The sequence below is a fragment of the Saccopteryx leptura genome, chromosome 7 (genome assembly GCF_036850995.1).
Source record: "Saccopteryx leptura isolate mSacLep1 chromosome 7, mSacLep1_pri_phased_curated, whole genome shotgun sequence".
Classification (NCBI taxonomy): Eukaryota; Metazoa; Chordata; class Mammalia; order Chiroptera; family Emballonuridae; genus Saccopteryx; species Saccopteryx leptura.
Window position 1 is genome coordinate 36,995,923 of NC_089509.1, and position 27,474 is coordinate 37,023,396.

The 27,474-nt window shown below is 38.9% G+C and overlaps 1 protein-coding gene across 27 annotated transcripts in view; it reads right to left on the bottom strand.

Moving 5' to 3' along the window:
- Positions 1-24,271, bottom strand: part of NEB (nebulin) — a 207,437-nt gene extending 183,166 nt beyond the window's left edge. For all 27 annotated transcript variants that reach the window (XM_066346075.1, XM_066346074.1, XM_066346072.1 and 24 more), the window contains exons 1-10: positions 24,209-24,271; positions 23,550-23,633; positions 22,818-22,882; positions 18,974-19,015; positions 17,079-17,279; positions 15,037-15,144; positions 14,452-14,556; positions 13,666-13,770; positions 12,842-12,946; positions 7,142-7,246 (exon numbers count right to left, since the gene is read on the bottom strand). In XM_066346075.1, coding sequence (XP_066202172.1) covers positions 7,142-7,246; positions 12,842-12,946; positions 13,666-13,770; positions 14,452-14,556; positions 15,037-15,144; positions 17,079-17,279; positions 18,974-19,015; positions 22,818-22,853 — 807 coding nt within the window. In that variant the 5' untranslated portion in view covers positions 22,854-22,882; positions 23,550-23,633; positions 24,209-24,271. The remainder of the gene's footprint in view (positions 1-7,141; positions 7,247-12,841; positions 12,947-13,665; positions 13,771-14,451; positions 14,557-15,036; positions 15,145-17,078; positions 17,280-18,973; positions 19,016-22,817; positions 22,883-23,549; positions 23,634-24,208) is intronic.
- Between the last annotated feature and the right edge of the window lie 3,203 nt (positions 24,272-27,474).

A 27,474-nucleotide genomic window follows, 5' to 3' on the forward strand; every position in this document is an offset into this window, starting at 1 on the left:
AAATTGAACTGAGTCCATGGTATGTGGTTTTAATGAGTTTGTCTTGAGTGTTATTTGAACAGAATCAGCCTAGCCAATCCCAAACTTGAGCACGAACCGGAGTCAGAGCTGGGTTAAAGCAATTTCCCTTCCTCGGCTCACAGAATGTGTTAAGAAACGTAACTAATGTGTTTCAAAGTGTTTAAATGCCCAACCCTCCAACATATTCTTTACAGAAAAAGAAAATAGTTTTCTGGTATACCTTTAACAACAAATACCCAGGGCAACAGATGAGTAGAGCCAGTGAGTTTGAGTTACAGGAAGCCCCCCTCCCTCTCAAATGTCCTATATCCTGCCTTCTCCAAAGCTTTGTGTGCTAATTAATAACTACATTGTTTTAATAGTTATAAACTTTAGAGCCTTGGACCTGAGTTCAGAACTCCTGGGCCCAACACTTGACTCCATCTTTCCAAAGGTGTTAATTTAGCCTCTCTAAGCTTCAGTTTTCTTAACCATATGTGCTGACAATAATACTTACACAGAGGATTGTTGAAAAAATTAAATAAGATCATACATATACTAAAAAATACTTTGTAAACTCTACAGTGATAAACAAATGTAAAGTATAATAACTAACATAATAGAGAGCAAGAAACTAAAGAAAAGAAAATTGCATACATGTGTGTGTGCACGTGTGTGTGTGTGTGTGTATACTCTTCAATGGAAAGTTTTGTTGGGATAAAATTTGCTTTATACTGCTGGTTAATTTTCCCACCCTCTTCTTTTGAAGCTTTAAAGAATTGAAGTCAATAACATTGATTTTTCAATTTGATAAGAGAGCCTATAGAAGTGTTTCTAATATTTTGGGAGAATAGACCTCAACAGGAATCTGAGAAAACTACAAAATGCCCATAAATACATACAATTTCAAAGATATTTGATATGCACACACCTGAGGTTAAGATCTCCTAACCTACAACATTTTGTCGAGATACTGCCATTCCTCTGCTTACTGACAAAGGAAGAAAACTCTAGGATTGGGGGTGGGGAGCAATTGGGCCAAATGCATCCCCAAACTGAGATATTGAGAACTTTGTAACATAATTTGAAGTTGAGAAGGCAGCAGATATTCTTTTTTTTTATATAAATAAATTTTTATTTTAATGGGGTGACATCAATAAATCAGTGTACATATATTCAAAGAAAACATGTCCAGGTTATCTTGTCATTCAATTCTGTTGCATACCCATCACCCGAAGTCAGATTGTCCTCTGTCACCTTCTATCTAGTTTTCTTTATGCCCCTCCCCCTCCCCCTCCCCCCTCCCTACTTCCCTCCCCCCCCCTCTGTAACCACCACACTCTTGTCCATGTCTCTTAGTCTCATTTTTATGTCCCACCAATGTATGGAATCACGTAGTTCTTGTTTTTTTCTGATTTACCTATTTCACTCCATATAATGTTATCAAGATCCCACCATTTGGTTGTAAGTGATCCAATGCCATCATTTCTTATGGCTGAATAGTATACCATGGTGTGCAGCAGATATTCTTAATGAAGTAAAAAAGTTAGCTATTATAGGGAAATAAGAATCACATATACTGATTTGCTAAGCAAAATTGAGTAGGAGATTAATTCTCACAGCAAGAGATGCCTGATTTTTAAAAGATATTAAAATAAGAAGCAAAACAAGAGTTTTGGAACACCACCTTATCCAGAGTCCTTTTCTCCTTACCCTTCGTGAACCAAAACTCATCGCTTCTTCCTACCCAGAGCTGAAGTGAGTCAGGGGGAGGCGGATATCCCACAACACATGTCTGAGTACCCCCAAGTCTGGGAAGATTTTCACTACAAGGGAGGAGGCTAGGGCCCATTACCTTCTGAGAAAGTTGTGGTCTGCACCTTCATTTGTGGGGAGCTGAAAAGTTGAAAAGATAAAGGCCTACAACACAGCTAGAGAAATGAAAAAGAGAGAGAAGTAGGTGTCCATGTGAGACCCCCCTCCGGCAACCTCCTGTCCCTCTGCCTGTGTGACAGCAGTGCCTGGGGGTGTGATACAGGGAGATGCATTCGCCACATCAGGGGCCCAATGTCCAACTTTCCCCCATCCTCCACCCTACGCTTCTCTCCAACTCTGTCCTGTTTGGAGTCAGTCAATGGAAACCTGGAGGCAAGAATTGATTTCACGTTTTCTAAGATTTTGTGTTTGTTCATTTAACAGAGGAAGGTACATTAGTCCAATTATAAGCTCTTGGACACTGTCTGTGGGCAAGAAGGTAACCACATATCGATAGATGTAGTAAGCTTAAGCTCGCTTTCTCAAATCATAGTCCCTCCTCCCCAGAAATCAGCTGAGGGTACTTTCATTGGACCATAAATTAGGTATCCTAACGTCTTGTTTAACTACATGACTATCAGAAGTGCTATAAGCGCAAACTTTTTCCTTTTATGTCTAGAACCCAGTTGAGCATCAACTGGAAATCACAAACTGAAATCTTGCAGAGAAGCAGGCACAGAGAAACTAAAGTGGCTTTCCAGTGTTGCATTCAGAACCCCATTTGCTGCTGGTGGTAGTGTGCGCGGTTTCTTCACCTGGGATGCCTGTGTACATGAACAAGCCCGCTTGTCTGCCCACCTGTGCTCTAGCTACAAAGTGAGCTGAGGAAGGAGGAGGTGCTGGCATGTAGTTGATGGCTTTGGCCGAAGACAAGTGTGAGAGTATGGTGTCTGACAGGTATAGTAAGGAAAGCTGGTAAACAGAACGTAAGACAAATCAATCAATCTGGGAGACATGATTCCACAAGAAAATGGTGAGAGTTTGAATGTATGGGAGTGAGTAGATAAAGGAAAGTTTACCTATTGGGGAGAGAAAGAAAAGGATATTGAAGCATGGGGCCAAGCCTCCTGATAGTGGGGAAGACTTCAAGAAAAAGGAAGTGTGTCTCACATCTAAGTAATCCCAGCAGCCTTATACATCTCTTATTGGATGGCTCGTTGTCAAATGGGCTACTACCACTCACAAGCATTTCTTCTCAACATGACCATTATTTGGGAAGCACAACAGCCATTAAGAACTTGGAAATCTGGGTAAGATTCGGATAAATCGCAACCACCATGACCAAATCTTGTGACCTTTATCTACAACCATCCTCCTCTTGGCTCATACTGTTATTCCAGAAGGGCAAACCCAGCTCTGGAAATGCCTTCACAGTTCCTAATGATACCTCTACAGGTATTGATCAACTTACGACCTATGCAACTTACGACCATTCAACTTTACAACCACAATTGCTAGCCACAACTGCTCCGCGTCTGGCAGCGCAAGCATTGCCCAGCTGGGTGTACGACAGTGTGGACCAGCTTCCGGCAGCACTACCATCTCCGCATGCACCATTTCAACTGTTATCCCAGACTCAGTACAGCAATTTGTGTTTTGTGTCTTGGATATTTTTCATCAAACCCCTCCCAAGATGTCTACCAAGAGGAAATTGACTTTGACTTAAAGATTTTTATAACATCATTTCACAGTACTGTACATATAGCCTACTCAACTTACTACCAAATTGTGTTATGACCGGTCTGTCGGAACCAATTGTGGTCGTAAGTCAAGCACTAGCTGTATATCCAACTGAGTGGTGTAGTCTAATTAGCATATAGTGCAAGCCACCACTATAACTTAAAATTTTTCAGTAGCTATATTTTAAAATAGAAAAAGGAACAAACGGGAAATTAATTTTAATAATATATTGTGCTTAACTTGATAAATCCAAAAATATTATCATTTCAACATATAGCAATATAGGCCACAAAAACAACATCAGCAAATTCAGAAAAATTGAAGTTGTACCAAGCATATTTTCTGATCATAAAGCCTTGAAACTAGAATTCAACTGCAAAAAAGAGGAAAAAAATCCCACAAAAATGTGGAAACTAAACAACATACTTTTAAAAAATGAATGGGTCAAAGAAGAAATAAGTGCAGAGATCAAAAGATATATACAGACTAATGAAAATGACAATACGACATATCAGAATCTATGGGATGCAGCAAAAGCAGTGATAAGAGGGAAGTTCATATCACTTCAGGCATATATGAACAAACAAGAGAGAGCCCAAGTGAACCACTTAACTTCCCACCTTAAGGAACTAGAAAAAGAAGAACAAAGAAAACCCAAAACCAGCCGAAGAAAGGAGATAATAAAAATCAGAGCAGAAATAAATGAATTAGAGAACAGAAAAACTATAGAAAAAATTAATAGAACAAGGAGCTGGTTCTTTGAAAAGATCAACAAAATTGACAAACCCTTGGCAAGACTTACCAAGGAAAAAAGAGAAAGAACTCATATAAACAAAATCCAAAATGAAAGAGGAGAAATCACCACGGACACCGTAGATATACAAAGAATTATTGTAGAATACTATGAAAAACTTTATGCTACTAAATTCAACAACCTAGAAGAAATGGATAAATTCCTAGAAAAATACAACCTTCCTAGACTGAGTCAAGAAGAAGCAGAAAGCCTAAACAGACCTATCAGTAGAGAAGAAATAGAAAAAACCATTAAAAACCTCCCCAAAAATAAAAGTCCAGGCCCTGACGGCTATACCAGCGAATTTTATCAAACATTCAAAGAAGACTTGGTTCCTATTCTACTCAAAGTCTTCCAAAAAATTGAAGAAGAAGCAATACTTCCAAACACATTTTACGAAGCCAACATAACCCTCATACCAAAACCAGGCAAGGATGGCACAAAAAAAGAAAACTACAGACCAATATCTCTAATGAATACAGATGCTAAAATACTAAACAAAATACTAGCAAATCGAATACAACAACATATTAAAAAAATAATACATCATGATCAAGTGGGATTCATCCCAGAATCTCAAGGATGGTTCAACATACGTAAAACGGTTAATGTAATACACCATATCAACAAAACAAAGAACAAAAACCACATGATCTTATCAATAGACGCAGAAAAGGCTTTCGATAAAATACAACACAATTTTATGTTTAAGACTCTCAACAAAATGGGTATAGAAGGAAAATATCTCAACATGATAAAGGCCATATATGATAAACCATCAGCTAACATCATATTAAATGGCACTAAACTGAAGGCTTTCCCCCTTAAATCAGGAACAAGACAGGGTTGTCCACTCTCTCCACTCTTATTTAATGTGGTACTAGAGGTTCTAGCCAGAGCAATCAGACAAGACAAAGAAATAAAAGGCATCCATATCGGAAAAGAAGAAGTAAAGGTATCACTTTTTGCAGATGATATGATCCTATACATCGAAAACCCCAAAGAATCCACAAAAAGACTACTAGAAACAATAAGCCAATACAGTAAGGTCGCAGGATACAAAATTAACATACAGAAGTCAATAGCCTTTCTATATGCCAACAATGAAACAACTGAGAAGGAACTCAAAAGAATAATCCCCTTCACGATTGCAACAAAACATATAGCAATATAAAATAATGTCATACTGCATATTCAAGTTCTAGAGTATATTTCACACATGTAGGACTTAGCTCAGGGTTCAGGAACCTTTTTGGCTGAGAGAGCCATGAATGCTTCATATTTTAAAATGTAATTCCGTGAGAGCCATACAATGACCCGTGTACGTTATGCATTATCCAATAAGAATTTGGTGTTGTCTTGGAGGACAGCTGTGATTGGCTCCAGCCACCCACAACCATGAACATGAGCGGTAGGAAACGAATGGATTGTAATACATGAGAATGTTTCATATTTTTAATGTTATTATTTTTTTATTAAAGATTTGTCTGTGAGCCAGATGCAGCCATCAAAAAAGCTACATCTGGCTTGTGAGCCATAGGTTCCCGACCCCTGACTTAGTTCATACTATCCCATCTCAAGTGCTCAATAGACATATGTGGCTAGAAGCTTCTATTTTGAAGAGTGTAGCTCTAAACTAACTGGTAAGCCTAATTTAGTACAGAGACTGATTATAGGGGAGTTTGAAAGTGGCTTTTTAAAAAAATCACTTTCAAGTACCCACACTGCATACTCAAATAAGGTAAAAGAATGCTGCCTCAGTAAGATGTCTTTTAAAATATGCTTTAAAAAATTAAAATAGATTTGTTTCTTTCTAAGTGATTATTAGAAAACAGCTTTTTCTTTTTATTCCAAGAAAAGAAATGGTCCTTGCTCCCCAGTCTTATTTACAAAATCAACACTTTCAGTAGGACATCTCTTGATGGACAGTTCTGAAGTTAATTTCTACTCAGCCCTGGGCAAAAATCTCAGGTTCATGGCATTCTTATTTGTGAAATTTTCTTGTACTTACTAGATCTTTTATCCAAGTAGCTCTTAGTTATACAATTAGGTAATCTGTAATATCAGACACTAAACACATAAATGAATAGACTTCATCATCCATAACTTTTTTCCTTCTTTACTGGAGGTATCCTTTCTAAAAAAAAAATACTTGAACAAGATAGAAATCTTGAGGTTTGAGGTTTCATCAAACTTTAAGACCAAACTGAGACTCAACTCCACACAGGGCAAAGAAAAGTATTTATTTAAAAGCAGTAATATCCCAGGAGAAAGTGGCCTGATTTGGACCCATTTTTAAAAAGGAATTTAACATGGGTCTATTCATCAGTTGACCATCTGTCTCTCTGCATTCCTCAGAGCTAGTTTACCAGCCTCAATAAGCAGACCAGGCTGTTTTCCAAGGCCTTACAAGTTATAAGGTGGCCTCTGCCTGGCTGTCAATCTGAGCTATGCCTGGGAGACCATTCATGCATTCTAATTTTCTCCAAGTCATACTGAGAGCACAAAACTCTATGGAGTCTTCAAACTGAATTGAAACAGTCAGATGCCATGTGGTTACTTGGTTCTGTCCTTGTCACTTCCATAAGTCAAATGACAAAGGATATTAGGACATGGATTCTGTTTTCAAAACACAGTTAGCACTTACCGAGCATTCAAGCTGGCTGAACATTTATAAACAGTTTATGATGTTCATGGATATATTGCTCTTGCTGTAGCATTTTTACGGTCATATGCAAAAATATTCAGTGTTTATCTTGTCTTTTTTTTTTTTACCTTAGTTTCTTTTTCTGAGGGTTGGCATTATTAAGCAGAGTTTTCACAGGAGACAGTGTTCCAGCCCTATTTACTTACCTTGCTCACTTGACTGGTCACTTTCTTGGCAAATTCTATGTCTGGAGGATCCGGCAGAGATGTGAATTTTGTTTGCTGTTCAGCGTGACCTTTTTTGTAGACAATCTGACAAAATAAAATGGATGTAAATGAGCCATAGATAATTATTCTATTGCCATGTTCCATTTGTTGGCATTTTAAAAAGACTGTGTTTTCAGCCCCAGTCAGCTGGCTCAGTGGTAGAGAGTCAGCCTGGTGTATGGAAGTCCCGGGTTTCATTCCTGGCCAGGGCACACAGGAGAAGCACCCATCTGCTTCTCCACCCTTCTCCCTCTCCTTCCTCTCTATCTCTCTCTTCCCTCCTGCAGCCAAGGCTCCACTGGAGCAAAGTTGGCCCGAGTGCCGAGGACGGCTCCATGGCCTCCACCTCAGGCACTAGAATGGCTCCAGTTGCAACGGTGCAGTGGCCCAGATGGGCAGAACATCTCCCTCTAGAGGGCATGCTGGGTGGATGCCAGTCAGGTGCATGCGGGAGTCTGTCTCTCTGCCTCCCCGCTTCTTGTTTCAGAAAAATACAAAAAAAAAAAAAGACTGTTTTTATCTTTGCTTGAAGTTTTAAACTTCATTTATTTTAAATTTAGAAATTAAATTTAATGACATGGCACTGGTCTATAAGAACACATAGGTTTCAGGTAAACATCTCTATAGCATTTGAACTGCTGATTGCATTGTGTGCCCATCACCCAAAGTCAAATCGTTTTCTGTCAACATATAATTTATGTGTTTGTCCCTTTTTACTCCCTTTCTCCTACTCCCCTCCCCTGGTAACCATTTCACTTTTGTCTGTAGCCGTGAGTCTCAGTTTTATATCCTACCTATGTGTGAAATCATATAGTTCTTAGTTTTTACTGATTTACTTATTTCATTCAGTATAATGTTCTCAAGGTCATCCATGTTGTCTTAAGTGGCACTATGTCATCATTTCTTAAACTTCAGTGTACCACATAACCATCGTTTATCCTTATAGACGTTACATGACCTTTCTCTCGGCATTACTGGTGATTTCTCTGAGTTTTCTTTCCTCTCCAAGATTATTAGCCCTAGATCTGTTTCCTTCCATTTCACACCATGTCATCATCTGCAACTGAAATTACTCTCTTAAGCAGCATCCTCAACTTCTAAAGTCTTGCCTTTCCATCAAAGCTGTTAGCAAACTGCCAGCTCTGGATCAACTTAACCACACACTTCTGTTCTTATATCCAGGATGCTGAGTGCTACTGAAGAAAATCACTCAACTCTATGGATTGGTAGTGATAACATGATAAGCGAGGCTACAAGGGTTACAGGAAGAAGGTACAGAGGAGAGAGAGAAGGTCTCTTGCACCCAAGCCCTTAGCTTGGAATCTATATAATTACCCAACAATATGTTCTGTGAACAACAGCTTGCTTGGAACTCTGTGCCCAATACTCTAAGTTTATTCAATTGCCACTTTGCCTTTACTGTAGCTTGAACATCATTAAGTGCTTCCGGTCAGTCTCTACTCCCAAGGGCTAGTCTAAAAGCCCAGCGCTGTCCTTAAGCCCCCAGTCAATTCCATCTTACCCACAACTTCCTCATTCATAGAGTAAAGAAAGGCTAAACATTTATCTTTCTCTATACTCATCCCTGCCTCTCCCACCTCCTGCATGGCTCAGGAGAAGTGTCCTTACAGGGCGTGAGCCTGGCACTCAGGTTACCGTGCCCTCCAGCAACCCTTATGTAACTTAATTCTATCAGTCACCTCTCCTCCTTCTTTTAGCTTTAACCTCTCCCTCTTCATTAGCTCCTTTCCTTCAGACTATAAAAGACCTCTCCTCTTTTCTTCACTACTGACTCCTCTGGCTTTTCTCCCCACCAATCTTGATCCCTGCCTCCAACAACACAGAATATTCACAGAGCCCCCGGCACAAGCAGCTCTCTTATGTCTCTGGTCCTCACACATGCTGCTTCTTTTCCCTGGAGTGCACCAACCCCACCTTCTTCTGCAAACTGCTTCTTGTTCTCCAAGTCCCAGGATGAGCACAGTTTCCCCTCCTGTGCCCTCCCTCACGCCATCACCTTCTCTGGGGTCTCACTCAAATTAGCCCTTACCTCCTTTAAAGAAATTAGCAGATGACACTGTCACTGGATGTTTACATGTCTGTCCCTCCTTAGACTCTGAGCTCCAGGATGGCGGAGGACATAACCGCTCATCTGGGAATCTTTGTGGCCTGCATAGTACCTGACTAGAGCGAAGGTTCAGTGACTGATTTCTGAATGGGTGGGTCCCACACTGAGCCTGTCAGGGCAGGTTTGAAGAGAAGAATGAGCCTTCTAATTCATTCGCTCCTCACCTGTGAGACTTGTACAAATCATTTCTCCTTCCATGTGGCAGAATTCTTATTTATAAAGAAGTTGTATACAGTTCCAAGTTCCCAATCATTTTCTTCATGCTTTAACCAAGTCTAACACTATCTCATCCCAAAAGTACCTACCTAGTGCTTATAGTAAAAGCTTTCATGAACATTAAATCAATTGGGATACAAGAGACAGATTTTAAAATGTAATCTTTAAATCCCACTGCTTCATTTCCGTTAAATGAGTGAAGACTTATTTTAGGTAAAAGGCAACCGGAGTTCTCCATGGCTGGCAAAGTCCTTGAGGAGAAAGCAACATTTTTCCTGGAGAAATGCTTATTAAGTATGACATCCTGTCAAGAACTTTCGGAGAAATCAAATCTAGAAGTCCTAATTTCTCAGGACCTTAGTCAGGATTTTGTCTATGTAGAATTCTGTACTCTGGATCAGCTTAAGGACTCTCTTAGTGTTTGCAAAGTCTTTGGTTTCTATTTAATTAATAAAGAAAACATGATAATTAGGGTCAAGAGAAACACTGAAAGGAGGACAAGAGCAAGAGAGGGAGCCTTGGATCCCAAACCCTTAGCTTGAACTAAGTGCCTACCTAATTGTATATTCTGCAAACAGCAGCTTGCTTGGGGCTCTGTGCCCAATACTTGTAAAAGTTCAGGGTGCTCACAACAATATTAACAGGCATGTCAGTAACCTGATACTTAGTACATACTTAGTCTGCAAAAAAATAAAAGTGTACCTTAACTGCCAAATCTTGCATAGCAAAGATGGGAAGATTTTACTTCATTATTTTAATTCTCCTTCATTATGTCTTCTCTTGAGCTATCTCAAAAAATGTGGTCAATTGTAGTTGTTCAAAGCCCATAGCACTAGAGTAGCACAGAAGCAACCCTTCATCTCTCCATTTTATGAAAAAGGTGACATTAGGAGATGAAGGGTGTTCTTGGAAACCTCTCCTCTGGCTTACAAAACATGCCTTTCCTGGTTCCCCTTCAACTTCTCTGACTATCTGTTCCCTCGTTCTTTCGCTGGTTCCTTTCCAGATGTCCCAGGGTGGGTGTCCTCCACAACTCTGCCTTTGGTCAAATACTGTTTTGCCTCCTTCAGACATTTTTATGTCTGAAGTCATATTCAGTTGTCACTTATATTCTGATGACTCTCAAATATTAATCTCATGTCATCTCACATTTATGCAACAGTACGGAATTTCTAGTTTATCCTGATCTGAATGTTCCCTCCATTGTCACAACCGTTTCTCTTTAACTAAAGCATCTTTACCAGTTATACCCCTGTCACCCGGATTGCCAGTGTGGGTTATAAATTCATCTATGGCTCCTTTCTCTCTTTTGTCTCCAATATTCAACATCATTAACACTTTTAAAATACTTTATTTTATTACCTTCAGAATTTTTTTCCTCTTCTTTGTTCCCATCATCCCTTTGATCCATCTATATCACTAAAATAGTCTTCTACAAATAGTCTTCTACAATTTTGCCTAGTCCCAATTTATCATATTGTCCATCAAAACTTCCCCAGGTTATACTTTTATCATGTAATAGGATTTCTCCAAAATCTTATGATGCTTCTTATTGACTTCCATATCATGTCAAGGCTATTTTGTCTGATTTTAAGGGCCTGCTTCCGGTTTCTTTCAAGTGCCCTCATAACTTGGCACCCACAGCATTCACTTTCTTTGTCCCATAAAAGCCCCAGACTCATTTCATGCTTGTCCCTTTGTTCGGGTGCTCTCTACATAAATTCCCTTCCTGTTCATCATAGCCCATTCTCTCCAAATCACCACCTCCACGTGGCCCTCTCTGATTACTCACATGTATCTTCTCTCTCTCAGCAAGTATTAGACTATAGGGTTTGTCATTTTTTAAAATTTGTTTCTTGTGGTTTAATATATAACACTGTCATCTGACCAGCTTAGTTGTAAGATTTTTAAGGGAAAGAATAAAAACTTCTTGTACTTCTCTGTCCTGCCAGGTATGCATGCATAATGACCTTTCAATAACTGATTATTGACCACATGGTAAAGATCATACAATATTACATATTCATGAGATACAGAACCAAAAAGCTAATCTTAAAAGAAAAGGATGAGATCCCCATACATTAAAATTGGTACACTAGATGCCCTTAAAATTTTGTAACATCTTCTTTAGTTTTTAGATTACTTCATGCAAGGATAAGAGTATATTTTATACACTCTTATATTATAACCAGTTATATGCAACTGGAGATAGAAAATATGTCCACTAAATTTGCAGGTGCTATCAAATTAGTGGCAATAAAAATTAGACCTGAAAAGTTGGATACATCATCAAATGAGTATGTATAATGTTAGTTCAGGGCAAGATAAAATTCTAAGATCCATTGGAAGTAAATTCTAATGAGTTTTCAGATGCCAACTGGCTTGTTAAGTTCATATTGAATGTAAGAGGTTCCAGGGATCTAGCTGACAACTAAATAAAAAATAATTTGTCATTTTATAATAGAGTGCTCTCCTAAAGACTTTGAATTTTCAGCATGACCTTTAGCAAATCCAGGGGCCAACAAATAAAGTAACTCCCAGCAAGGGGAAGCACTGGGCCCAAGCAAGGGTCTCTGCTGTTGCTGCTGCTGCTGCTGCTGCTATTCAACCCTAAGGACTCCATCAGGGCTTTTCAGTTCCCCTAATAAACAGTTTTCAGGGTCTCAAATACTAAAATTCTAGCCAATGGGACTGCTGATTTTTTTTACTAACTTTGCAATATCCTCTGTGTACATCAGTGACAAGAGGTCTTTGTGGGACAACTACACACATGTTTGGGCAGGCCCATCAGTCAGATCTTTCATGCAGGGAAAGAAGACACCAAATTCTGACTCAATGATTAAGATAGAAAATAAAAATCTTTCAACAATATCATTTACTTAACAAACCAGGGCAGGTGGCTAGATTCTAATAGGCTTTTAAATGCTACTCTATTATACAGAGAAACTTCAGCTCCAGCCAAGGGGACAGAAGGAAACAGGCTCCAGCAGATAGAACAGCAGTCTTGGGATCCACAGGACCAGGCTTCTAGCCCGGTTCTACCACTAATTAACTGTGTGACCTTAGACTTTAGTTCCTCACCTATGAGAAAAGGGGACTGGACTAAATTCTTCTTAATATAAATTATAAAATCTAATTTAAGTTAAACACTAAAAATTAAAATGATCCTAGGCGTGTTCCTCCTCAATAATGGCATTTAGTCTGTTTTACAGAACAGCAATGAACATCTGGCCCAGGGATGGAGTCTGAAGTGTCTGATTCCACATGACAAAAGGTGCTGGTTACAGTTCACTTACATCACTGAGAGTTTTCTGGGCTTGGGCAACCCTCCTCAGCTCCGGGCTATCATGATATGGGTAAAACAAAGTTTTGTCTGCTTCCCAGTCTTCGGTGTACAGTTTCTAAACCAGAAAGGAATGACAAGCTGTGAGAAAATGCAATCACACTTACACGAAATACATAATATCCCGTTCATCCATCCCTGGCACAAAGAGCCAAGGGCAAGGGGGGAGCAGAAGCCCACCGAGCTCACAGAGAGCCTCCCTCTCCCCATGCAGCCTACGTCCTGTTTATCAATGGACCCTCCTGCTTCTCCTGACGGTCTTATTCCCAGAGGGCAGGGTCTTATTCCCAGAGGGCAGACGTGTCTAACTTTGTTCCAGCTCCTCTCTGCGACTTTACCAGTCTCCAGCAACAAGTTCTAATGCAAAGGGGAAGGAGCCAGGAAGTTACTTAGCATAGTTTCTGTCAGGAAACAGACCCTTACTCAGAGTGATAGCCAGGAATAGCCAAAGTGCAGTGAGGGCAAGGTCTGCCAAAAACTAAAGTATTGCTTTGTGGGTCACCGGAGCTGGACGTCAGGAGCATCACTGCTCTCCCGACACACTCTCGCCCCAGGCTGCTCAGGCTCCTGATGGGACCCTCTCCTCCACTCGGCCCAGAGCTTTCCTCTCAGTTCTTCCTTGCCAAGCCCTATACCAGCAGCCTCACAGGTCTCAAAGCTACTTAGAAAAATATTGGGGAACTGTATTTCAGATTACTAAGAGTTTAGCAAGTATTTCTCCAAATGACATGGTAGGAAAACAGAGAACAGAGGTGGTGACAAAGCAAAGGCCCTTACCTTACTGAACAATGCTGTGTTCTTAACGGCCTGGACAAGCTCAGGGGCATCAGGGGGAAGCAGGTACTTATCCTTGGTGTCTTCCCAGTTCTGCTTGTATAAAACCTGACAGAAAGGGCAGAGGGCTTGATGTATCCTCCATAGGCATGAGGATTTAGAGGACAAAGGCAAGCGTGGTGAAGACTTTTTCATACTCCAGGGGTCCTCCCACAATGGCTGCCGGCATGCTGATGTGCTTCTAGCACTGATTAGGAAAATGTTGCCCATGCCAATATCCCATAATACTTTTTCCGCATTAGTAAGCTTTTCCTTGAGAAATCTGATTTTTAAACACTATCATGATTCTGATTCTCTATAGATTCCTTTCAAAGGTTGCAACCTATCAGTCACCGAATGAATTTGGATGGTACATGTGTTTCTTTTGACTTAATGGTATTTTTAAAAGTTTTTTTCTAATTAGTTTACCACATTTGAAATTTGGATATTTGTCATAAACATTCAGCTTCCCAGCTTTTTTAAAAAATAAAAGAGACTGATGACACCGAGACTGCATTCTGTGCATTGCGGCCTGCAGCTGAGTCGCATGGGCTCGCCAATGCACACAGCTCCCAACGGGCCTTGCAGTCATCGCGCAGCCTCCCTGGCGTGTGTGCACTCAGAGCTCACGATGCCTGTGGTTCAGGGGGCCTGGTACACACGACCAGGCCTGTCCAGTGGCCTCCTCTGAGACCAGCAGAGGCGATACACATTCTGTTTTCTATCCAGTCACTCGTACCATGATCTTACCTTACTGACTTGCTGCGACACTTTCTTTGCATGTTCAATGTCCTTGGCTTTTTCATCAACGTGACAGATAGTTTTAGCAATATCACCATCCATTCGATACTTGACCTGCAGAAGCAATGCACAGTTAGAAATCATGACAGAATGACCATGCGAGTATATAAAAGAATATCTTATAACCAAAGCGCATTGACCCACTCTCTCTATGTCTGCATCACAAAGCAAAGCTTCTCTATTTCGGCTAGAAAGCTGTGATCTCCAAAGATCTGCAGAACACCTATGTTTACTGCTTGTCTGCTTTCCTGGCCTAATTCCAGCCTCCCTGTGCTCCAGTATGGAGGACCACAATGAGCTGGAACTTCCAAAGCATATTACCTCTTAAGCTAACTAAGCCAAGCTTTTAGAAGCCTCTTAGTGTTTACACGTAGAGCAACACCATCTATAGCCAATGTTTCCTTTCAACTTCTGGACTAATTCATAATAATTCAACCCCTTATTTTCTCCACACCTACTTAAAGGCAATTCCCAGTTCCCAGTGGTGGGCATAGTTTTGATATGTGTCTGTTTTATTTTAGAAGTGCAGCCCACCTCACTGAGCTGATCTTGTACTTTTTTGATTCTGCGATGTTCTGGAGTATCGGTTGTGATGGTGGATGGCTGTCCTTTTGCTTTCTCGTAGTTTTCCTTGTATTTATTCTAAAAAGAACATCAGATATTAGCTTAAAACTTTATAAAGCAGCAGCAGAAATTTCTGGCAATGCACTCATACCCACCTGATTAAAAAAATACTGCAAGTTATAATAGTTAATAGTTATAACAGCATTTTCCCCCTTATTCGATTCTCAGCAAACACTAAAATAGATCTGTTAATTGCTCTTCCTAAACATGGTTGTATAACAGAGACAGTAGAAATGGTATTACAGACTATTGTATTGGAAATGCCCTAAAGTGATTCTCTCAATGTTTTTATTGTCTGAATGAACACATAAAAAGCTTGAACTGCAATCATTTTAGAAAATAAATACAGAAATTGAACTAAATGTGAAGACTTAATTGCTAACAAAATGCAAAAATATTCAATTTAGAAGTTTCTGCTGAAGCTCAGTGCTGTGGATAGCTGAGATACCACCTGAACTAATAAAAAGTCGCAATTATGTAATATTTTGAAAAGAAATGCAATTTTATTATTTCTGCTAAATATATAACAAATCTTTGCCTTAAATATGATGTGCATAATTTATCATTATTAATGCTTAAAAAATACTCTTGAGTGGAGTAGTCAACAATCTAAATTAGAGTATTGATTTAGTTACCAACCACTTTTAAAATATTAAAAACTTTGCTCACATTCTGCTCAGCTTACCAGAAATTCAAGGATATTAGTGGCTGAATTAATGAGATTTTTATGACAATAAATTGACATAGTAATTTCTATTTTTGCTGAATACTGCAGTGATAAAAGAGGTAAGATTATCTTGTTTTTAGAAATCTAGCCTAAATTTTAGGTTATTTTAAGAATCTGAACTAGAAATTCACCAAATAATCCCCAAGAGTTAACATTCAACCAAAAGTAATATTTATTGGCCAGCCACAACTGGATGCTTCTGACATAAGCATTAGTCTTATATGATCCAATGTTCCCTGAGATACTTGACATTATTTTTGAGCCTTCAGATGACATGCAATCAGCCTACCTAATGAGACCTCAGCCCACCATAGATAATTAACAAATTAGATCCATTCAAATGGGTCTGAATCAGCTACCAATCTGTATAACTTAGAGAACTTTAAGGACCAGGGACCATCAAGAGCTGTGATTCCTAACCTAAACCATACCTTAAAATCACCTGAACAGCTTTTAAAGATCCTTCTACACTGGCCCCAAGCCCAGACAGACTAAACCAGAATGTCCCAGGCATTAGTACTTTTGCAGGCGTCCCCAAACTACGGCCCACGGGCTGCATGTGGCCCCCTGAGGCCATTTATCCGGCCCCCCGCCGCACTCCTGGAAGGGGCACCTCTTTCATTGGTGGTCAATGAGAGGAGCACTGTATGTGGCGGCCCTCCAACGGTCTGAGGGACAGTGAACTGGCCCCCTGTGTAAAAAGTTTGGGGACCTCTGTTAGAGGATTAATGTGCAGCCACAGTTCAAAACCACCATTCCAGGGAGCAGTTGAATACTTCGATCTTTAATTTCTTATGAAATTCCGACCCTGGTTTTCTAAACTACATGTTCTTCTTCACTACTCCCATTTTAGAGACCCACATAGATTAAGTAGATGCTATTTAGCTTCCATGAACTGATATCAACTAAATCTACATTTATGATTTCATTATTCTAGATTGGTTAACAATTTGTGACTAAATATCAGTAAATGCTTTATTATAGCCATATTCTTATTTTGAAGGAATAATTTCAAAAGGATGTTTTTCCTGATGCTGCAACGATACAAATAAATTACAGGAAAGGAAAACCCAAGACTCACAAGAGCATATATTTCTGCAAAATAAGTTTTGTTTTATACAAGGTTGAGAAACACAATCCAGCCAGCATCCGAAACAGAGCTGGTTGAAATTAGTAATTTCTTCCATAATAAGACTAGATTAGCAGAAGTCAGGTTGAAACTTACTGTGCTAAAAAGATCCTGCATTTTCTTACTATGTGCAATGTAGGGGGTCATGAACTTTGATGTGTCCACTTTCTTCCTGACAACCTTCTTCCTCTCCACTGGCTTCCCTGGTTCTGGCTGGCCCAGTGCTGGTTTAGAAGGTTGTGATTGCTCATAGTCAGATGTCCTTGTGGTTGTAGTTTCATAGATTTCTGTGATTGTCTGAAATTTTGACAGGAAGTTCAACATTGTTACAAAAGTAGAAACTGTGATAAGCATGATCTTGGTATTCTGACTTTAAGTCACATTTGTATTCCTGATGTTACTTCTCCATAACTAACACAGGCCAAAGCAGAAAATCATGCACTGTTCCATTTGAAAGCACATTATGTCACATACTTAACGCTGGTTGTTCAAGATTGCAAGGAGTAAAAACGTTACTCCTTATAATTTATGACATTGCCTTCAAATTCCAGTTGCAGAAAGGAACTCAGACACTTTAAAGTGAGATATAAATAAGAAGTAAAATATTCTTAAACATTTAAAAGTTTTCTCAAGTTGTCTAGGAAAAGTAAAAGAAAACTCAGGATCAGAGAATAAAAGATTAAGATAGTCAAATAAGGCTCAAACTCTTGACTTTAATATTAACTTTTAAATTAATAGCTTTTAAATGAATAACTTTTTAAAAAGTCTAAGGAAAAGTCAATTGCTTATTCTGAAGGTATTTAAGCATCCCCCACCCTCCATAGTATGAGACAAAGAATAATGAACTTTATAAAAAATGAATCACATCAGTATTACAAGTGATTACCATTCTCTTGGCTTAGTCAGTTAATTAATGTGAACTGGAATGTCATTTTCAATAATAAATGCTTAGGTGGACAAATGTAGTGATGACACTTAATGGGGCAACCATCCTCACTACTGTCCCATGCGTGTGGCAGTGGGAAAATACTGTTTCTTTCAGTAAGCTGTAGTGGGAGAAACTGAGGCCCAGAGTTGGAGTCTAGATCAAACCGCATGTAAGAAAAGAAGATAAGTAGTCACATCTTCAATCCATCTCATAGCATAATTTTCTTTACAGCTAACAGCAGCTGTGTCAAAGGAAGAGAGCTCAAGCATCAATGTTGAGAAGAGAAACTTGAGTAATAAGGAAATTGTATGTCTAAGACAACTCTTCCTGGTGTTGTCAGATCACTGCTAACAAGACATTTTCTGCTCATGATTAATGATGTGTGGTTTCCCAGGAGAAATTAACCAATTGACAGCCTCTACAGGTGCCGTCACAGACTCTGAGTAGGCTTTAGGGCTAGCCATCCATATCACTGTTTGTTGTGTTTAAGAGAAATAGTTCCATGCAGAAAATGAGGCATGAGTGAAGTATTTCATCTTTGGGGAAAATAGTTCCAACCTGGGATATTTATGAGAATAGCTTTCTTAGAATTCTTAAGGTGCTAAAATCTAAGTAGCATTTTATGACACTGTCAAGGACAAAGAGTTGGAGGCACCATCCCTGTTGTCGGAGATGGTGCCCCACAAATTACAGCTCTACACAATACAGCTGCTGGTACCCATGCAAATCACAAGGCCAAGGCCATTCCTGTGCTGCAGTCAGAATGGTGAAAACCGCTGACATTACCCTAACTGGCATCACCAGCATTAACAATACCACATGAGCAATGGGAGAACCATCTCCCAACATCTTGGATATGTTGAAAAGCAAAAAACAGTGATAAAATCTGTCGGACAAGGAGCTCATTCTTGTTCCATCAGCTGTTGAGCACACGTAGGTGAGTGGTTCCCTCGCCCCTAGGTTCTCGCTCTTGCCAGCTGTGTGGCTCTGGGAGTGTGAGAAAGAAGAGGCCCTTCCCACTCTAACGAGCATACAGTTCATGCAGGCTTGGGCTGCATCTTACCTCGCCTGGCACCTCTTCATAGACGGTCTCCTCTGTGTAGTACTATAAACAGAGCACAAAGATGTCATGATGAGAACCGATGCAGAGAGCACCTCTCTACGCCTCAGCTGAGCCACCAGGGTCACTTCACTAGCCTGGTTTGTGTGCTGTATGTGAGGAGGAAGTACAAGAGGGAGCCTGTTCATAGTTTGGACCCTATTTTAAACCTGGGAAACTTCAGGGAAGCCATCAGACTGGACAAGGAGAAGCCACGGGATGAGAGAGGTATGGGGCTGGTAATTGATCATGGGATGCTATTTCACTTGGACAAGCAGAATTTTTTCTTCTGGTACCTAAGTAGAATTTGTGGAGAAAAGAATATACTACTATAATAACAATACCTTGAATGTGTGGGTTGGGCAGAGAAGAACTCCGATAAAACTCATTGTTTGCTGACTAACAATAAAACAAAACACAGACCTCAGTGTGAATAAAATTTTTAAATGGATTGTATCATGGAAATAATAGATCCAAAGGCATAGACATCTCAATTATCCGTACACCGAGTGGTGGAATTCAGCTGGTTTGCACCGGTTCAGCAGAACCAATACCTAATTTTGTGTTGAGTTCAGCGAACCGGTTGTTAAAATGGCACTTGTAATCAGGGTCCTCTCTAAGGTTGCCACCTGGGTAGTCACCCAATATGGAAATTACAAATTTTACATTCCTTACTCTCTTTTAACGTTTACCTGCACAACAACATATTCTAAGCATCCTCAGTAATGTTCATTCCGTCCATGGGTGACAAAATTTGCAAGCGAGGACCCCAATCAAGAAGCAATATGAAAATACCTTAAATAACAGTATTGTTTTTTGTCAGGTAGTATTTAATACTTTTCATTAATATTTTAAAACTCTTATAATCTAGTTTTGTGTACCTCTTTTATTGTTCTTATTTAAGTATTAAATGCATGTTTTTTTTATACTTAAAATGGTCATTGGGGCAGAGAACTAGTTGTTAAATTATTTGAATGCCACCATTGCCTACACCGCCCTGGTTGCTAAGTAATAAGAGTTTCTTCTGCAGTGATGGGTGAAACCCTTCCAATAGTGTGATGATCCTAACAGGAGAGTTAACATAAAAATTTACAAATGCCACAGAGTGAAAAAAAAATAAGGAGACGTCTCACCACAAAGTGGGAAAGTTAGGCAGCAATTTGCCACTGAGGGCTCTGAGGTGCCCTCAGGCTGAACCTGAAATCCCATCTGCTTTTGTTCTGCTTCTGACATCACTAGCAATAAATAGATGTGGATAGGAACTGGCTGACATTTTGTTTTAGATGCGTAAGGAGTGTGGAATTCTGTGCGCCCGGCCTCACCCAGCAGAGCTGGTGAACGGGGCAGACTGGCGCGGGCCAACACACGAGGAAGGGGGTCAAGATGAAACACCTGGCTCATTTTCACAGTTTAAAAAAGTGTATAAAATTTTATGTTTCATTTTCCTTTTTTCTGCCACCAAAATATATATTTGGGGAAATGGAAGAACATCAAACACAAAATTTCCCTTGGTGGCCTTTTCCCTTCTCTTGGTTCAGTGAATTCTCACAAAATTATTTAACCATTGTCAGTAGGCCACATGCTCCATTTCCCTTGCAGTAAAATTCTTATAAACGTTGTCTAATGCCCCTCGCATTTTCACTTTCCTTGCTCCCTTACTATTTTTGAATTTCAAATCTAGTTCCACCCCTGTGTCCTTACACAGAGCAGCAGAAATCAGAGCCCTTACAGGACTTAGAATGTCTTTTCCGTAATTGGGCCTCCATCACACGGGAAATACCGTGTGTTTCGGACCCTTTGGGAAATACTGTTTGATGCTGAGCCACATGGAACCATGCCTGTGGTCACACAAACCTCAAGGACTTGAAAAGAAATATTAAACTTCAATGAATGATTCATAACCGTTTTGGGTTTTGCTAGCATCCAAGGGAAAGCAGCTCTTTGGTAGTCATCCAATTTTACCTTTGCTGGCTTCTCATGATTGGTTAAAGGTATCTTAGAACTAAGCTTATAAAAAAGGCAACATTATCCAAATGGTTGGCATTAACTTATATGCCAAGTCTCTCTGTTTTCTAAAGAGCTTTGCCACTAATTAGATAGCACATTCTTGCTTCTTTTCCTTTCTCTCCAAGTTTATTTAAATTTGAGTGGACTGACAGTGCAGTTTTATTTACATGCCCAAGGTCCCTTGGAGATGTATTTTAAAAACAAATTCCTGTCTGTTTTGGGAACTCTCCCCTGACTATTTTCTCAAATCTGCCACCACCCTACTCTCATGCCATTCTTTTTGAGGTCAGAGAGACCTTGGTTCAAGACTCTCTGGCAGGAAGTCTATTATTTTAACACCTGCTGGTCAGACCCAGAGCATAACAGGAACAAAATGGCAAGGATGAGATGCCTAAAAATAGCTCCCTCCATTTTTATGACACCTAGTTAAATCAATCAAGTTCAGTGCTGGCGACAGTTTCCAGTGACCAATGAGCACAATTATCTGAGAAAAACAAGGGATATTTAAGTTGGAAGCTAAAAAAGTATTCTTGGCTTTACCATCACAGGGAAAGCAATTTAATTTATAATTGTGTTAGTGTTTTATACTGATTATTCGGCCCTTAGGCACATATGTAAAAGGAACACTAGTAATCATCTTGAACATTGATGATGTGGCCTTTGACATTGAAACCAGAGTTTGAATGTTATATTGTATGAGAATCATTCTGGATTTGATATATATATATAGCCTTCAGTAATAAAAACATTTTTATTTATAGAATAAAATAAGATTTTCTTCATCTAAATATAGACTGGTCCATAAAATAGTCTTCCAAAGACAAATTTTGGCACTTTCATTTAAAATTTGATTCTGGGTAGCTTTTAAAGTTAATCTCACTCCTCTTAAAAGGCACAGATTTTCAAAACAGCCTCTACGTTCTTATATGTATTTAGATCATCACCAATTAGTCATTATTAACCACCTTTATGTTAAATGGCAGTATATTTACATAGATGTGAAACTAAAGGCAAGATCTGGTGAAGAAAAATCATAACATAATAAAAGCAAAATTACATAAAAAATATATAAAATAAACAACAGCTTTGTAAAATGTGTCAGACACCCACAAATAATCTGGAGGGAATTTTTCAAGATGCCATTCTTTTTTGCTTTTTTCAAAATTTAAATGCAAAAGCTAGCTTTGTTTTCTGGGGTAAATACAATGAGGTTGGTGGGAAAGTGTGAATCCAATTCTCATTTGAATCCAAACTCACTCTCTCCTGAGTTTATTTTTATATGTGTGTGCATGCATGTATACATGTATATAAAATCTCATATGTGCATATAATTTCATATATATTATTCTGAACATTTAATTTATATCTGATAATAGATATTCAGCTGGCTGAAGCAAAGAGTTTTTCTGCTATTTCTGTGCAGACACTAAGAAATAGAGTTCATTTTCCAGGATATTTTCTTCATCTTCTCTGTCCCTTTGATAAAAGGGGTTGGGATGTGGGGAAGAAGGTAGTTTTAGTTTAGAAGACAAATTAACATCTGCCTTTACCCTATACTTTATTTCTTTGAGAGCTTAAAGAAAATTAAAAGTGGGAAACAGTGATATTTCTTTTCAATGTTAAAGCCCACGTAATTATAGTGAAATCGAACATAAAATATTCCTTTCTCATGCTTTAATGATGACTCTGTGCAGTTATAATAGACAATGTATTTTTCAAATGACTAATTCACCTCCAGGGCTTTGATTGTTGCTATATAAAATACTTTGCTGTCAGAGTCAGTTGTTTTTTTTAATCTTACCTCTACCACCTCCTCATATTCTTCGTCATCTGCCATTTTCTCAGAGTAGTAGTGGCACCTACAAACTTTCATATTCCGAAAAATGAAAACACATTAGAATTTATATCCAGGACTGAAATCATCTTATAACATTATAAAAAACAGAATTTAAAGCTTATCCATCCTTCATATACATATATGTTTGCAGGCCAAGTGAGAAAAGATGTTTAAAGGCAGGTTTGAAAAACTGAAACTTCACATTTCTTTCTCTTGACTCCTTCAGGATCATGTAGGGTATTGCTGCCTGTAGCTACATAATCAACTTAGTTCAAATAAAACAAAGTTGAGGTAAGGGAGTGAGAGGATTTAGATTCAAAGGAATAGAGTTCTTAAATTTCCAAATACTTGAAGAGAAACACTTTTAAACAAACATTTTATTTATTTTTTTAATGTTTATTTTTCTTGATTTTAGAAAGAAAGAAAGAAATGGAGAGAGAGAGAGACAGGAACAATGTTCCTGTATGTGCCCTGACCGGGGATCGAACTGGCAGCCTCAAACAAACGTTTTAGTTAAGAGGAAGGTCGCTCAGCTTTTGGAAGAAGTTGTAATTTCTTCCCAGCAGCACCAGAATTCTAAGAGGGATGCTTTAGGCCTCTGTATGTTTTAATACGTGATAAGAAATATATCTTATGCCTCAAAAGAGAACATATTAAAATAATTCTGCCAAAAGATTTTAAAAGAAAAATATAAACCTCAAGGCAATGGGTTTATTTTCTTCCCGAACACCATTGGCTTGTATGGCGTTTTCTCTTTCGTTTCTGTAGCTCTGTTCAAACCTGGAAAATAACAAAATTTTGAGGTACTAATTGAAGGACGTATCAGACTGTGGGTCTTTCGCCTAAGCTTCTAATTCAGGAACTAACGAGAGGATCTCCAAGGCCTTTGCAGTTTGACGCCAGAGAGCGGGACTCTCTCTTGATAAAAGTGGATGATGACTTGGAGCAGCTGTCCCTTCGCCCAAAGATATTTGCCATGTAAACCAATACCCAGCTATGGCTGGTTTTGTTAAGCTAGCAAAACTGCCACTCCTGAGGCAAATGAAGCCCAGTAGAAAACGATAAATATAGGAACACAGAATATAGATCCTTTTCTGTACTAATATATTTAGAGAAAAAAAATTGTTAAACAAGAGAGCCAACTCAGTCAAGCAAGAAATTGGTTAGTGCTAGACTTGAATCTAACCACACGTTAGTAGGTTCCGAGTACAGCAATACGGCTATATAATTTTCTAGCCACCGGTTCCATCAGTAATTTCCCCAGTTAGGGCCCCAAACTTTGGAAAACACTTCAAGGGAGATTGTGGTTTGTCTCCTGAAAGAACAGTTCAGAAAAAGCCATAAACCGGCCTTACCTTCAATCTATCAAATAAATTCCTCAGCAGCAAAGCCTCTCCCAACTCTCCCCTCCTGAGAACCCCACGCAAGAGCCAGCGTGGTGCCTGCACTCTGAATTATCATGTGGCAAGAGCAGCCAATCAGATCTTGAGTCGCTCAAATTTCAGAAGCTAAATATACTGTGTGATCTTCTGAAAACCACCTGTTCATCAATTCCTAAAGGATAAAGGGTAACAAATTGCTTGCTTAGAACAAGTCAAATGTAATAAAATTTTACCCAACTTCCAGCATATGGGGCTCAATTTTACGTTATATCTCTCATTTACTGCAACCCTGTTTAATACCCTGTTGGTGTAAAAGAATTTAGGAGAAAATCAGCATGATTTTGTGGGGCTTTGACCCTCCAGTACCTGTTTTCTTCACATCATTTGTCCAGTCTTCACAGAGGTAAATAAACATGCTCACTCGCAGACAGATCACCAGGTGAGCTACAGGTAATATGCAGGTATTGATGGGGAAGAAATAGAGGAATAAGATCCAGAAAGCATCAAGTTGGCAAACATAATTTTTTAAAATGTAACAGAATGACATGATAGGTGAAAATATTTGATGATGACACTAGGTAAGCTTTCCACAGGGTATAATTAGAGAAATTAGGCCCCATCGTTTTTCTATTACTCAATAAGGGGGGATGCCAAGATCATACTCATCATCTTCTCTGTCCCGAGGGAAGGCTAGCCGCCAGGACTACAGAGCCTCTCTCATATGTAATAAGGTCACCGATTTTCCATTTACTCAGATGGCTTCCAGAAGCAAAGCGTGAATGCAGACACTAACGGGTGCAATTTCTGAACTGCATGAGTAGATAAAATGGATATACGGTAGTAAATTACAAGGAGAAGATAATGCTTTATTAGGCAACTAGAATATAAGACATTGACTTTGTAAAAATTATCTAAAAATTTTCTACTCAAAGACAATTTTCACTCCTTTGTACTGAGGCAAAAACCCTGTGGGTCACCCATATCTTGATATAGATTTGAGATTAAACATATGGTAGCAGTTGTTTTTCAATGAAATGTTAGAAGGTAATTGCATATTTTACACATATGTCCCTCTCACCCTTCTGTGTTTCATATGGTCATAAATAAAACTGAACATCATTTTGTCACCTTTACTCATTATACCTATTCAATTTGGTACATTCTTACAGGTCTTATGACCAAAACATGTGTATAACATGAGATCATTCACTTGGTAGCTGTATACTAGATGAATTGTGACTTACTATTCATTATGTGTTTTAAAAGATGATATTAAGGCCCTGGCCAATTTGCTCAGTGGATGGAGCATCAATCTAGGGTGTGGACATCATGGGTTCGAGTCCTGGTCAGGGCACACAAGAGAAGTGACCATCTGCTTCTCTCTCCCTCCTTCTCCCCCTTCTCTCTTTTTCCCTCTCACAACCAGTGGCTCGATTGGTTCAAGCATCGGCCCCAGATGGGGGTTGCCAGGTAGATCCCAGTTGGGGCACATGTGGGAGTCTGTCTCACTATCTCCTCTTCTCTCACGTAAAAGAAAAAGAAAAAAAAAATTAAGATGGTGTTAAGTTGAGGAATAATACATGCCCCACTAAAAAAAAAAGATATAGTACAAAATTATATAATATAAAGATAAATAAGTGTTCTAGTTCTAATCTGAAATTACACCCTCTAGGAATGAAAGAACAGCTCTATCTATTTTTCTGGCCTATTTATGTTCTCTTCTGTGGAAGAATAAACTGTTGCCCTGATTCACCGGTAGGTTCTTATCACATAGTAAGTGCTCAATCAATGTTAGCTATTATTATTTGTAAATTATGGACATATTTTACATTTGATTAGAGTCTGTAGTAGACCAAAACACCAGAATATTGCACAGCTTCTGAAATCAAACATTAGTTAGTCTAAGAATTTATGAATCAAGAGGAGTTTGACTAGAAGCCTCTATGATTGGCTATAAAGCAGAGCAGGGGACAGTTCAGTGCCAACAGCAAAGCATCAGACAATGCTTTCCTGAAGATCAAAATATGGACGTGTCAGTGTCATGTCTGCAGACCAGAAGAGATTTGATGGGGAGGTGGCATTGGGACAGAGTTTTTGTTGTTGCAGTTTATTTGATTTTATTAATTATTTTAATCAAATTCTATCTGCACATTGTTTAAGAATCACCCAGTTTGTAAAGCTTATTATTAACACCAGTGTGCCCTGTTCCCACTATTCCTCTATTCTTCTCTTTCTAGAGAAAATAATTTCAACTCTTTTAGCTGAGTCTTTTGTTATTTATCTCTACACATTTACAAAAAGTCTATATTGCTGTTTACTGATTTTTTCAATCATAGGCAGTATCTGTTAAGTTCCCACCTTGGGAGATGCGGTTTAGCTCTCCTTCATATATGTAAACCCACATTCTCCTGAGATACAAATCTCATCTCCTATTAGTATAGCCTGGTAATCAAGTTCTATCTCTGTAATTTAGAATTTAATGTTTACATCATTATGATTAGCAAAACACTATTCATGATTGAAACCCATATATTATGATGATTTTTTGTTTCCTGCACAATGGTTTGTTTTTCTAGGAGTTGATATTTTTCTTACTCTCTTTTTTCTCTCTCTTGGCTTAATTTTTCTGGACAAGCAATATCCAGTAGAATTCTCTGCAGTGATGGAAATGCTCTAGGCCAGCGCCATGCAATATGGGGCATTTAAAATGTGACCAGTGTGGCCCTGGCAGGTAGAGCGTCGGCCTGGCGTGTGGAAGTCCCGGGTTCTAAAACCCATTCACATGCATTTTTTTGTGTCTGCACAAAGGTCACCCACTCACACTTTCTTGGAGTTTGCATCCAAGAGACGTTCACTCGGGGCTTTTACAGTAACTAAAGTTCCTCAATCCAAGTTATAGAGGGCTCAAGGCTAAATGGGTGATTCCCTACAATGTTTGTTGATTTTTATTATTGGATAATATCCCATGTATGACTGTACTTCAATTTATCCATTCTGCTGTTGAAGGGCAATTAAGTTTTTCTAGCATTTGTCAATTAGGAACAAAGATGAAATGAACATTCTTGAAATGTATTCTAGTGCTCACAGACAACTAAATGATCAGAATATGAAGTAAAAGTGAAAATTATAGGTCAAGGAATATGTTCATCATTAAATAATACTACCTGTTTTCCAGTGTTGGTGCCAGTTTATATTTTCATCAGTAATGTATGCTCCTAACCTGGCCGCCACTTAAAATT